Consider the following 14763-nt stretch of genomic DNA (forward strand, 5'->3'; position numbering starts at 1 on the left):
AAGTACAAAACGAGATAATAAATATTAGTGCACCAATACAAGTTTACATACAAGCAGAAATCAAGTGGCCTATTCTATTTGTTGGTCTCACCATGGCGACATCGGCCTGGAAGATCTGCTTGATGAACTTGTTCTTGGACGAGTGGACGAGCTGGATGATGTCCGTGTGGAGGCTGTCTCGGTTTTTCTCCAAGAACCCTGACAGAAGGACGGAGAGAGAAAAACTGGACGGTCACTTTTAGTTCTGGTCAAGTATGTTTTCCCGCTGTCGTCATTATAAATCAATGTGGACAGATACATAGCTCAATATCTGAATCATTAGACATCATAATTTTTTTGATAGGACAGCTGAAGAGAGACAGGAAACGTTGGGAGGAGAGAGTGGGGGGTGACATGACCATATGATCAGCAGACCGGGAGTCTAACCTGCGATCAGTGCGTTGAGGACTGAAGCCTCTGAACATGGGGTGCTTGCTCTCCCAACTGAGCTAAACCAGCGCCCCCCTTTACTCATTTTTAATATTGGTTTTTGTCAGGTTTGTTCTTTTGTCTTTCAGTGATAGTGATTGTCTTGCTTGGGCAATGTTATCTGTCATTTATTAATAATAAAATAATAAAATGTTGGTCATAAAACAAAAAGAAAACCAAAGCTCTTGATTTAATCCCTCCTGTTTTTAAGATGGCTCCTAGGATTAACCAACCAGGAACTGAGAGTTCAGTACTGCACATAAGCCGTAACAAACACAATTGAGATTTAGAAGTGAGATCTACTGCATCAAAACAAACGCTTCAAAGGGGTCAGAACATTGTTGGAAATAATCCTTATTTGTAGGGCTCTTACTGTTTCAAAAAAATAAACCTGTAAAAATATGCAAACCTTAAACCTGAATTGCAGCTGATACAAACAATAACGAGCCAAATCATGCAGGATAGGATCTCCTTTTAAAGCCGTGGATCTCTCAGTTTCAATGACTTTATATTTACATATCACATTATTCTGTTGGTTTTCGCTCTCTGTTATGGTTTGTTCAGGTCGACTGCATTTTGGATGCTTCCCTCATCTCATCTGACCTTTACTTTACCAGAATCCTCTCCTGAGAGTCTGAGCCAAAATTGCAGCATCACTCATCGCAAACAAGCGAGGAGCGATGGAGATATTTCTAAAACAAAGCATGAAAACACGACAACATGCAGGAAAACGGATGAGACTGAAAAACCTGACGCACCTCTGGTCTCGTAATGCACCACGCCAGCAAAGTGTTGGATACCGAACTGGGTTTCGTAGCAGTTTTTAGGAGGGATGTAGTTGCAGTTGAGCTTGTGTTGGGAGTTCAGCTTATACAGCATCGTAGCATCAGTTCCCTGAAAACAGACAAAGAATCAGGCATTGATTATTAAGACAAATAAATAAAGTGAGTTGTAGGTATCTCCTGTGTGTTTTGTACCTTCGGGAACTTGCTCTCTTCATCGATGAGGGAGATGATATTCATGGGTTTGTTGGCGATCATGTCCAGTGCGTCCTGGTTGTCTGTGAACTCGATGTGCTGCCAGCTGATGTCCTCCAGGTTGTACTCCTCCTGCTCCAGCTTGAAGACGTGGCGGACGAAGAACTGCTGCAGGTTCTCGTTGGCAAAGTTGATGCATAGCTGTTCAAAACTAAAAGAAAAATCAGAGGAGAAAAAGCGGAGAGTTCAGGGTTCGAAAGGAAAGTAGTAAATCAGCAGAAACTACACTGCTTGCGGACACAAACTAGGGTTCTTTTTAAGATAACTGTGAGATAAACGGGCCAATAATGATGGTTTCTAATAAAAAAAAACTAGTTTAAATCACCTGTTGACGATAAAGTTCTCAAAACCAAAGATGTCCAGCAATCCAATTGACCTGCGCACGATGCTGCTCTCACAGGTTGGCGGTCTGAATATGGCAGCATTGATCTTATCCACAATCCAAACAAACAGCCGCCCGTAGATCCCCTGCAAGACGAAACTTAAAGTCAGTAAGAACGCTCATACCAGAGAAATACACTGAACAAATGGAACACTTTTGTTTTTGCTCCCATTTTTCATGAGCTGAACTCAAAGATCTAAGACTTTTTCTAAGTACACAAAAGGCCTGTTTCTCTCAAATATTGTTCACAAGTTTGTCTAAACCTGTGTTAGTGAGCACTTCTCCTTTGCTGAGATAATCCATCCACCTCACAGGTGTGCCTTAGGCTGGCCACAATAAAAGGCCACTCTAAAATGTGCAGTTTTACTGTATTGGGGGGGTCAGAAAACCAGTCAGTATCTGGTGTGACTACCATTTGCCTCATGCAGTGCAACACATCTCCTTCACATAGAGTTGATCAGGTTGTTGATTGTGGCCTGTGGGATGTTGGTCCACTCCTCTTCAATGGCTGTGCCAAGCTGCTGGATATTGGCAGGAAATGGAACACACTGTCGTATACGACGATCCAGAGCATCCCAAACATGCTCAATGGGTGACATGTCCGGTGAGTATGCTGGCCATGCAAGAACTGGGATGTTTTCAGCTTCCAGCAATTGTGTACAGATCCTCGCAACATGGGGCCGTGCATTATCACGCTGCAACATGAGGTGATGGTCGTGGATGAATGGCACAACAATGTGCCTCAGGATCTCGTCATGGTATCTCTGTGCATTCAAAATGCCATCAATGAAATGCACCTGTGTTCATTGTCCATAACATACCATAACCCCACCGCCACCATGGGCCACTCGATTCACAACGTTGACATCAGCAAACCGCTCACCCACACGACGCCATACACGCTGTCTGCCATCTGCCCCGTACAGTGAAAACCGGGATTCATCTGTGAAGAGAACACCTCTCCAAAGTGCCAGACGCCATCGAATGTGAGCATTTGCCCACTCAAGTCGGTTACGACGACGAACTGCAGTCAGGTCGAGACCCCGATGAGGACGACGAGCATGCAGATGAGCTTCCCTGAGACGCTTTCTGACAGCAGAAATACTTTGGTTAGGCAGACCGATTGTTGCAGCAGCTGTCTGTATGGCTGGTCTCAGACGATCTTGGAGGTGAGGTGAGGCTGGATGTGGAGGTCCTGGGCTGGTGTGGTTACACGTGGTCTGCGGTCGTGAGGCCGGTTGGATGTACTGCCAAATTCTCTGAAACGCCTTTGGAGACGGCTTATGGTAGAGAAATGAACATTCAATTCACAGGCAACAGCTCTGGTGGACATTTCTGCAGTCAGGATGCCATCCCTCAAAACTTGACATCTGTGGCATTGTGCTGTGCGATAAAACTGCACATTTTAGAGTGGCCTTTTATTGTGGCCAGCCTAAGGCACACCTGTGCAATAATCATGCTGTCTAATCAGCATCTTGATATGCCACACCTGTGAGGTGGATGGATTATCTCGGCAAAGAAGAAGTGCTCACTAACACAGATTTAGACAAATTTGTGAACAATATTTGAGAGACACAGGCCTTTTGTGTACATAGAAAAAGTCTTAGATCTTTGAGTTCAGCTCATGAAAAATGGGAGCAAAAACAAAAGTGTTGCGTTTATATTTTTGTTCAGTTTATATCAGCGACTACTGGACGGGTTTGTCATGAAATTTTCTAAAGATATTCATGTTCCCTAGAGGATGAATTCTAACCACTTTTGATTATTATGACCCAGGGACATTCCCTCTTGCGTCACTGTGCAAAAGGCTCAAGGAATGGGAAGATGTATACACAGTGAGGTTTAACCCGTTGCTAGGCAACAACCTTTTTGTTGCATGGCTCACACTGGTTCGTAGAGAATGGCAGTTAGTTTTGGCTAAAAGTTAGTTAAGTAATATCTTTAATCTGTAAGCATTCTAAACTATACTACTAAACTTATACATGCTCAACATCAACATTCAGGCTTTGTCACTGAGTTACCGAGGCTACCTGGAGTACACTGAAACATCACTGCAGCAGATATGAACAAAATGCTGTCTACCTTTATGGAAGGGTTTTTGGTTTCAGATCAGATGTATCTGTAAACGTACCTTCACAAAGGCATCCCTGACATCCAGGCCTTGTTCCACACTGAGAGGCGTGGTGACACTTTCCCCGCGTGTGATCAGGGTCCGTGTGGTCAAACACACCATCACGTCTTTAGGATCCACCTGCAGTGCAAAAGAAGCAGGCAAAAATAATACCAGTGATGGGAATACAGAACCAATTTAGAGCAGCTTCCCAGTGGGATTCTTGTCTTAAATACAGAATACCAAAAGTGTTGCATCATCTGTGTTTGCAATGAACCCATTATCACTACATGATGCATTACTTAGTCCAGAGATATTGCTGTTTTTTAGGCAGGAGATCATTTTTTCAGACACAAACTAATTTGGTGTTTAATTCCCCAAACCAATGTGTAGACTTGTAGTAAACAAACCTCCATGAGTGAAGCAGCAGTAACCAGGTCAGGCGATCTCACAACCACGCAGGCGTCCAGGTTTTCATACATACGAGCTGAGGAAACACAAAAAACATTTATTGTGCAATCTACGCCTAACCAAGGTCTAAAAATCACAAATGGGTAGAATACTAAGATCAGTGTGTTTGCAGTTCATCATACCCTCGTAGCGCAGGTTGCCCATGTGCAGGATGGCAGCCAGCAGCTTGGAGATCTCCCAGTTCTCTGTCTCAGTGAACATGAGGACCTTCATGGCTGACACGATGCTGGAGTAATCGTTCAGGTCGTTACGGCCGTCACACTGTGTGCAGTTACCCTGGAGGATACAACAGAGAGCTTCAGGTTGTTTTCAGGCTCGTGGAGACGCTCCAGGAACAGTAAGTTGGTTTGCAAAGTTGTCATAACAAATATTACTATAAAGCATTATAGCAAAATGCAAACAATAACCTGGTTCCAGCCTCTAAAAATGTATTATTTATTTTTTCTTCCAAAAACTTTTTTTCTTTCTGAAAAAACAAGAATTTTACATTTTTTTGTGTAAATCAGGTAACAATTTTACTATGATAATATACTTGCTAACTACAGTATGATCTCAGCATGCTAATGAAAGCAGGTTTGTTATATATTTTATGTAGCCTTGAAGTTGGATCTATACCTCGGTTTTAATCAAGGCTTTACAATGCATCCATTTAAGCTGTACTTTCTGCATAGCCATAACACATTATGAATGCTCTCTCACACAGCTGCAGACTCACCATGGTGAGGTAGGAGTAGTCTGTGGCGAGGCCCAGGCCCAGCTTGGACTTCATCTCTGGAGCCATGCCCTTCAGCATGCAGTAAAACACGTGGTAGTTCCTCTCGTCTGGAGCCTGGAGGAGAACAGAGAAGAGAGACACTTTGTTGACTGTATTGTATCTTAAGTATGACATAGATTATGGGTAACAATATATTGATAACGGTGACTATTGCAGAAATGACTTATGTGCTTATGTCATCATCCACTGTATACTCTTATAATTCCACTTTATTTATACTGTTGATATCCCCTCTGCACGTATGTACAACATTGGATTCTTTAGTAAGACTAAACTTGAGCAACATAAATATTTAATAAATACTATTTCTTCACTGACGTTGTAGATGTGTTTAATCCAGACAAAGCTCTGCGAACTATGACCTGTTGTCTCACCTGTCGACACACACGAGACTTCTCCAGCAGGTACTGCTCTATCTTGGCTCCTTCGATGGCCCCTCGCCTGTTGAAGTGGATATCTATGTACTTCCCAAAGCGACTGGAGTTGTCGTTGCGAATTGTCTTTGCGTTGCCAAAGGCTGAATGAATAACAAATCAAACAGTGAGATAAAAAAGAGGAAACATAAACAGAGCTGGTTAACACAGGACTCTGACAGTCTTCAGCTGTATTAATGTAGGTTGCAGGTATAGAGTGATTTAAATTACATGACTGTTGTCTTGTAGTTATTGACAGTGTACAATGATAGAAGACTCAAAGAAGAGGCTCAAAGTTCATTCTTAAACATGGAAAAATTGATTTTTAATCCAAATTCCCTGTGCAACATTGTCAAACTCCATCCTTTCATCCATTTAGAAAGCCGTAGATCAGCTTAATTTGATGTGTTTTATCAGATGTTCTTGTACATTTGAGATCATATTTTAATAAGTGTACAAACACTGCAGCAGTCTGACCTTCCAGGATGGGCGTGGCCTCCAGGACCTGCTGCTCTATCCAGGAGTGTTGACCACTGATGGCTGCAAGGAACTGCAGAATCAGCTTTGTGCTTTCAGTCTTCCCGGCTCCAGACTCACCGCTGACACACAGAGAGAGGACGGTTACTCACGCATAAAATACACACCTTCATTTTGTCTCTTGTTGCTGTATGTGTAGAGTAGTGTTACTTTGTTTGATATTACGGCTACATTCATTTGCATGTAATATTCTGAAACATTTCTGACAGTCAATCTGCAATTTTTTGGAACAATTCCTAGGCTTTTGTTAAGTTCTGCACACTTTTGACCAATCATGTCCCTCAACAGCATGCTAAGAACAACGATCGTGCCCTGTTCTTGCAATGCAGATACAGGCTCCTCTAAGTGTACCTTGGAAAATGCCTATTCTGTCTCCCTACACGCTCACACACATAAACACACTCTCTGAATTTAGATGAGCAGTTCTCAACCTTTTGGTGTCAGAAAGTTGTGTGTTATGTCAATGTTAACCTAAGTAAAAGTCCTTGTTGTTTATGAGTGTGCTTCACTGTGAGCCCTTGTAAACTGCATGTTCAAACACACACCTGATGATGCAGCACTGGTCCTTGTTGTTCCGCTGCATGTTGAAGTAACAGTTGTCTGCGATGGCGAATATGTGCGGGGGCATCTCGCCTATCTTCTTGTTGGTGTAGAGGCGGATGTGGTCTGCAGTGTAGATGGGCAGCAGCTGGTAGGGATTGACTGCGACCAGGATTGAGCCTGTATATGTCTGCAGAAACAAAACCAAACAGTTGGTGATATGATATTACACTGTTTGCTTCTCTCTTGGATTCATACACCATAATAATCTGTTTTCCCTCTTATTTGACTGCTTGAAAATGATGGAAGGAGTCAATTTATTAATTAAATAGAAACAGTAATCATCGCAGCAAATTCAAACTCTCTTAAATCATATTGATATCAAGATGTAAGTGCTTAAATGTTTATTATATGATCACCCTCTGAATGTATTTCATAACTTTTACTGAGGAAGATAGAGAAAAAGATCAGGAAGCATTTGCATAGTTAAGCAGTGTGTTTGGCCTGAACAGAAACCCAAAGGTGTCTTGTTTTCTGTCATTAAATTGTATGAAAACCAGAAAATATTCTCATTTAAGATGCTGGAACAAAAGGAAACTGAAATATTTTAAATCAAGAAAAAAACTTTTTTTGAAGGCAAATAATTAGAAATAATTTTTAAGTAGATCGATTTATGTAATCAACTACTTGTTGAGGCTGCAATTATGAAACACAGAGGTCACAATAACAAGATAAGGTCCCCACTTTTCTTGTCCTTAATAGATGTAATGAAGAAATCTCTGTTTATTCCCCTCTTCAGGTTGAAGTGGGGATACTCTGTGAATTACTTTATTTATAGAAAACTCGGCTTCAGGGTGTTGAAGGTTCATGTAAACAGATTAACCTGATTAAGAACTTAAGGAGGATGCAGCCAGTTGTCAGGCTGCTTCCTCCATGTAAACAAAGACAGTGATGAAAACAGGTCTGCACCTCGATGTACTCTAATGTAATCAAGGTCAGCATGAACGAGTTGTGTACTAACATAGATGACTCGTTCATTGTAGCGGATGAGCAGGTTGCGGAGGATGCCGGCTTCGTTGAGGTCGCCCAGACGGATCATGTCCTCCACCCCCTGGATGGAGGTTGGGTGCATGGGCTTGATGTTGGTGGCATACTGAGGGGATATGGAGTGGTCCTGTGCGAGGGGGGAAAGAAGCAGTAGATTAGAGGACTATGAGGAGAATATGAGAGGAATGTTAACTACTCTCTAGTAGAGGCCGTACTAGAGGGGCACTCTTTGAGAAAGAGTCTTTGAGAAACTTATCCTACTGGATTTTACTGAGGATTATAACTCATCTCACAGACCACAAATTTGATTCTTACTCAATAAATACAAGATTATAATAAACCACACACACTAAAATATCACAACAGATTTTTAATGTTATAAACTGTGTCTCTAAGTTTACACATACATAGAGTATATGTGTACTTGTTGACTTACCGTTCCTTCATCATCCAGGACCTGGATCTGTCCGGAGTCACAGAGTTTGACCACGGCTCCCACCGGGACGTCAAACTCCCGGCCTGTTTTAAGGTCCAGCCACACATAGTCCCCCTTGATTATCAAAACACAGCTCAGGTTATGTTTGGATAATTACACCCAGCAAAAGGACGATACAAAAATCCATTGAGAAAATGGAAAATAAATTACCACTTAAGATTAGAAGGCTGATATCAAATGTGAAAAGAAAAAGGATAATGAAAGATGAAAATGGATTTCGATCTGCAAAAGTTTTTGGACAGAGAACTTGGAATAAAGAAAATAGAAATAAAATCTTAAGTAAAGCTTAATCGGAAAGCCCCAAATAATTAAGATAGAAAATTATATTATATTGTTACATTGTTTTCCCTTGGTTTGTTTTCCATTCATCTTTTTCCATGAAGCATTAAGCTTTTAAAGGTTTATACAGTATAAATTGCTGTTGATGGTTTGTTAAAACAACGCATCTCAAAGTGACAATAAAACTTGACTAAATACAGTTTGTCTTTTTTAAATTTTAATATATTGTCACTGTACCACCCACGCTATGATTTGGCCGTTACGCTATGCAGGGTAATGGACTGTGATTGGTTAGTAGTTGAGATGAATACCTGTCGTAAGGAATGTGAGGGAATGGAAGTAAGGACGCTGAAGGTAGGAACACCATGACAGTGACTGAAGGTGACTATGAAATCCGCTAGTCCAAATGAGATGTCTTCCCCTTTTTTGCTTTGAGGATTATTTTACGTTATTTGTCTTCGTCAAACAACCAATGAACTGAAAATGGCAGAAAGCCGTGAGAAGTCTGGGAGCTGACCAAGCGCCAGGAGACGAGGCTGGGAGAGTGGAAGCAACGGCCTCTTGGGGAACGTAGCGAGTGGAGCAGTGGTCCACGGGTGACTGGGTTGGACAGGTAGGTCCACTCCCTTGTAATTAGTGAGCAGCCAAACATGTTGCATCTCCTGGTTATTATATGCACAGCGTCACGCTCTGGACACCCCTATGTTGTTTTTATAACTCATTAAGCTTCCAAATTTTAGTTGTGATTCTCTGCAATATGGTGTCTTGAATAAGAGTAATAAGATTCTGGTAAATGCATCACAACTTTTGCATCACAACTTTTTGCACTTTGTTTACTGACAACAATGAAACACAATTGGTGACTCTAAATTGCCCGTAGGTGTGAGCGTGAAAGGTTGTCTGTCTCTGTGTGTCAGCCCTGTGATTGACTGGCGATCAGTCCAGGGTGTACCCCGCCTCTCACCCAATGACAGCTGGAATTGGCTCCAGCCCCCCGCGACCCTGACAAGGATAAGCGGTATAGATGATGGATGGATGGCTTCATTATAGATGCATCAATAAGGACTAAACACATGCAATGATAACTTATGAGTCCAATCAGTCAAGCGCTAATATCAACCATGACATGCTTGACTTATTATTCATTATAAACCACATCTATAATGTGGTATACATCACAAATATAATTCATATAGTGCATCAGAAAGCATTGTACGTGTTTATGACTGAAGATGAGTGAATTATAAAACACTATGATTACCCCTAAAACACACTGTAGATGTGATTGTTATAGAAAGTTTTAGCAAGGCTTCTATTTCAGCAACACTTGAACACTCTTTGCTCTGCCAAAAACCAAACGGTTAAATAGTTCGACTCTCTTCTTACACATGAGGTCGATCAAAATATCAAACACTAACAAACAGCAGCCAGAGGGGTGAGTGTGTCTTTCATCATTGTTCTGCTATATTCTCACTTTTTTTGTGCCCATTATTTTTTAATGATGTATGTTTAATAACTGGGAAATATTAAAGTTGAATCACACAACCACAGTTCACCCTACTTTTCCAGCTGCCAACTCTCTGAATGGGAGGATTAAGTCTGAAAAAGGCTTAAAGTGGACCACCGTCAGCCCAGTTTGGACGTGATATAACCCCTGACCTCAGAGCTTTGTGCTGTTTGGGTATTTAACGCAGAGTGAGGTCTGAATTTACTGGGTTGTAGCAGATATCCTTATTTCATCTATCAAGCCTCTACACACCAATTTGTTGATAAAATTACTCTCAGATAACTTATAGATTATGCATCTTTGAAAACCTGTATCCTGTATTCCCCAAACGAGTGAAAACGAAAAGAAATCTCGCTGCAAACGTGAAGAAACTATTTTGTTTTTGACTTCCGATATTATGTCTTCTCTTCACATATAAAGGTTAAAAAATGTATGAACTACCTTAAATGCATTCGGCCTCTAAAGAAATTAAATTACTTATTTGATCAGATGTAGACAAATCATCTACTAATTAATAACGTGTTGGGGATCGTACTCTGTGTGGTGCCTAACATGCTGCTTTGCACGAGTACCCACAGATCTCCACTGTCTCTGGTTTGTTAAGATGCAAAACACAGCGCGTTCATCCTTAAAGTGTCAACTGTGACCTTAAAGATGCTATTTTGTGCTTCTTTTTAACAACATCCAGATGTCTCACATCTCAAATGAGATTCATAGCTGCGGCTCTGAGCTGAGATTGAAGTTTATCGGAGTCGTGACCTGCAGGACTCTGGGGGGAGAAAGGAGCCGGATCTCGTTATTGAAGAGAGACTGTTGATGGTCTGATATGGAGCAACTGCACCCGACACGTTGGCTTCTGCTACTTTTAATGAGCTGGGCCTCGAGAAAACGTAAAAATGATTTCCACTAAAGGTAAGAGAGAATATATGAGGTATTTCCATCCGAGTGATTAGACACTTTAAGACATTGAATTTACAACCTACTTTTGCTGTATACTTATTTAATTCTATTCCTATTTTCTGTGTCTGAATCTTATTTATTTATCAACTTTAATCTAGTCTTTAACTGACATTATAATTGCTTTCTGCTTATCTAGGATTTAAGAAGGCTTTTTGTGCGAGCCATTATTTTATGTCATCTACAAGGGTGATGTGAAGAGGGTGGCAGTCCACAGAGAGTAAAGTGAAGGGCATCTACAAGAAAGCAGCTAATACTCAGACGCCCTCGACACAGGCCCTGAACCCGCAAACTCTACTACAAGTTGAAGCTGCTCAGCGGCATGCTTTTCAAAAGGTAGCAACCAAATCATCCAATACTTGACAACTGAAAACACTATCTATATTTTTATATTTTATTATACTGTATCCGCTACTTTAAAACTAGCACTATCTAGCATTGCTCTGCAGTACAAACAAAGCTGTTCCATTATGTCTTGTACTGATCATCACTGGCGGTGAGGATGCTGACTCGTTGCTTAGATATGTAGCTTTAACCTCATCTCTAGTATGATATCATGTATAATACGATAAAGTGCACAGACACTGGTCAGCAGGAAACATTAAAATCAGCAGTAGAGAGTTTAAGACCAACTCACTGAATTACATTCAAATCTTTAAAGTACGCTAGCTTGCTACAGCTGTTTTAACCTGCGAGCAACAGTCGTTATTTAAACTCACAAACCCCCACAATAGAAGGCTAGAAGAAGAAAATAAACTATTTCAAGCTATTGTTTGAAATTAAAGTAGCATCATTTTAAAACTACTGTGCACTGCATATGGTACCGGCCCCTGTTATCATTGTAAACTATAGTGTGCCAACAGAGAGCTTGACAGGTGCAGCACCAGTATCAAAGAGTAGGGCTCAGTGAATGGTCAGTTGTGAAAAACATACGAAGACTCAAGATATTTGAAAACAGAGATGAGAGAAATAAAACGTACCTGCTGCAGAATGACCATGGTTCAGCTTCGGGTTGATACCAGGACATCAGAAGTCACCATGTGTGGGCTCTGCAAAGGAGACAGGAGATTAAACAACAAGAACAAACTATGTCTTCTTTGCATGGAACTTTGAACAGCCATTTTCTCGAAATAAGTAGACATGCCGGGTGGTTTGCATGAGCACTGACTGGAGAGAAGAGCACCTCTGTCAGCATTTCAATCTTCAACACCCCAGAATTATTAAAATGCATAAACTAATACACTTTAACACCCATGAGTGAACTGTATGACACTAAAGATAGAAGAACATAAACATACAGGTGTAAATTTAGAAGCTAGTTACCCCTACAGGTGCTACAAGATTTCAAATGTAACTTAAAGCTGCATGTATGATTGTTATATTGGAGCAGCCGAACAAGATGAAAACAAAACATTTGACCAATTATTATCTTATAAAGATATTAATGCTGTTTTCCTATTGGGTCTTTTTTAACCCTCTACTATGGGAGCCAGCTTAATGCTCTGTTATGTTCACCAGACAGTCACAGCAGATGACTGCTCACCAACGAGTCTGGTTATGCTCAAAGCTTTTTCTTTGACACTTCCAAGTACTTCCTCACGGTGGATTCACGTTGGGTCACTCTAGATGATATAACAAACAGGTACGGTCTAAACCTGCTCTTTTTGTAAAGTGTAATGTGATAACTTTTGTTGTGATCTAAATTTAATAAATGATTGATTGTGTAATTGATCGTGCTTACGGTCTGCTGTTTAGTGTTTGGCAGTGGGTTTTTAGAGCATTTGGGCAGAAAAAGAGGTCGATTACAGAGAACCTGGAGGACCTGGAGGACCAAACACCCAAACAAGAACTGAAAGAGGCTTAAAAACCCCCCTTCAAGCTGAGGGGAGCTGCAGAGTTGGTTTGATCAATTGGTCATGTAAAAATATTGATAAGAGACTTATTATAATGCAACATGAGGTACCAATTCTATAATAATGACGTGTGAGTTTTCTGTCTTTGTAAGTCTAGGATGGACAGCCACCCAAATAACTTAAAGTTTACTTACTACATAATAATATTGCAGAAAGCAGAGTAGGAGCAGAGACAATGAGCCATGTGGCTCAGCTGGACCAGTGCAGGAAAAGGGTACAGGGGGGTTAGAGGGGGGTTAAAGGGTCTGCTGGGGGCTGTTCAAGGCTTACTTGGATTCCTGGGGCTAATCCCATCGCCTAAGTACGAGCCATAATTGTTGCATTTGTGACTGCTGAATCATATTCTCCCTCACTGAGCCGTGTTTCTTAATCCTTATTAACAATGACAATGGTGTGGTACTTTATGCAGAACTTTGACACTTAGATTTCTAGGGAATTATGTGACGCAAAGTATAATTTTTCATTGAATCCTGCACGTTTTGAAGTGTTAAACTATATGTACTTTGGTAATAAAAGTGTAAAAATAATATTCAATAGTAAAATCGGAAAAATCACTTCAGTTTACAGATTTATTCTTTGTCAATACTTTAAATTCTTGAACACAACCTAGTTTGGAAGCACAATTAAAACAAATTATTTTAAATGAATTATTAAAGCAGAACTGAATTATTGTAATTAAAGGTGAAATTGAACTGAGACAACCTTTTTTACTGCTAATTCCTTTTGGAAAACACAAACAAGTTGGTGCCATAAATAGCTTGTGTGGCTAAACAAACACGGGACTGCATGAGTGATGAAGATAACCCATGTCACAGGGGGAGGAGCTAAGTGTATTAATGATCCATTAGTGGTCCAATAAGTGGATTAACATTTAGTCGCATGTGCCACACTGAGAAATCTGTGTTTAAGACGTCAAAGAAATCCAGACATTCCTCTCAAACAGGAGCAGTAATTCAGCAGTGTAAATATACAGCATGAAGTTCATTTATAGCCAAGTTCATCCATATGCAGCAAGTCACAACATGCTAAGCTAATGCCAAGACAGAGCCTCTTATCAAGAACCACAGGGTGCCAATCTGGCTACTGTCCAAACCAATGACTCCAAACACAGACCTAAAAGGTTTGCGCTGAAATTTACAGGATGGTTCTTTGTCGTCTGGTGGAACAAATTGTACGATGAGGACTGTTTTTTTCCCTGCAGATAAAAAGTAGAGTTTCTCTCAAAAACAACTAACACTAAAATTGATTACCTAGATGTTATTTTGGTTATGGCTATTAAGTATCTTCTTGTAGCTGTGGGAATTTTGTTTTTGTTTCCATTGTAGGCTGTTATTATTTTATATGAGTCATTTCACTTGTACCCGAGTCTTTACATTTGGCTTGCTTTGTCTTTTCTTCTTTTCTGGATACTTTTAAGTCTTAACTTGTGAGGATAAGTGAACCCAGGAAAACTAGAAACCACTTTTCTGAAGCTAATGGAGATGCAAGAACAAAAGATTAACTTCTGGTACCCGTAAAGTAAACAAAGTTTTCATAATGAACGTTTAAAAAGCTGCTACATTGACAGACATATAATGCCACATTTCACTGTGATTGCATAGGAATAAGACTGTGTAACAGAGAGACTGCGTTATAATCCCTTGTTTAGGATATTATGCTGTTTCTCAACCATAAGAGTTTGAGCCCCATGTGTAGCAGGGTCACATGATTTGTAAACAGAGGTAAAAACTTTTTTCCTTTACAATACAGGTATTATCATTTCTCTAGAATCATTGGGATAAAGAAAGACAGAGTGAGGTCAATGTGTATTTTTTAACTGTGTGCGGTCTGG

The 14763-nt window shown here is 40.5% G+C and overlaps 1 protein-coding gene across 1 annotated transcript in view; it reads right to left on the reverse strand.

The window, feature by feature from the left end:
• myo7ab (myosin VIIAb) overlaps positions 1–12017 on the reverse strand; it is a 34835-nt gene extending 22818 nt beyond the window's left edge. Inside the window, exons 1-14 of the mRNA XM_069666033.1 lie at positions 12000–12017; positions 8217–8330; positions 7755–7907; positions 6739–6923; positions 6134–6255; positions 5618–5760; positions 5184–5297; positions 4591–4744; positions 4408–4484; positions 4019–4138; positions 1831–1973; positions 1446–1656; positions 1227–1362; positions 92–198 (exon numbers count right to left, since the gene is read on the reverse strand). Of these exons, the coding sequence (XP_069522134.1) occupies positions 92–198; positions 1227–1362; positions 1446–1656; positions 1831–1973; positions 4019–4138; positions 4408–4484; positions 4591–4744; positions 5184–5297; positions 5618–5760; positions 6134–6255; positions 6739–6923; positions 7755–7907; positions 8217–8330; positions 12000–12017 (1797 nt within the window). The remainder of the gene's footprint in view (positions 1–91; positions 199–1226; positions 1363–1445; positions 1657–1830; positions 1974–4018; positions 4139–4407; positions 4485–4590; positions 4745–5183; positions 5298–5617; positions 5761–6133; positions 6256–6738; positions 6924–7754; positions 7908–8216; positions 8331–11999) is intronic.
• Positions 12018–14763: the final 2746 nt, after the last annotated feature.

This window comes from Semicossyphus pulcher, unplaced genomic scaffold, assembly GCF_022749685.1.
Source record: "Semicossyphus pulcher isolate SPU_LCO1_2020_fin unplaced genomic scaffold, fSemPul1.0.p SCAF_10, whole genome shotgun sequence".
In the NCBI taxonomy this organism is placed as follows: domain Eukaryota; kingdom Metazoa; phylum Chordata; class Actinopteri; order Labriformes; family Labridae; genus Semicossyphus; species Semicossyphus pulcher.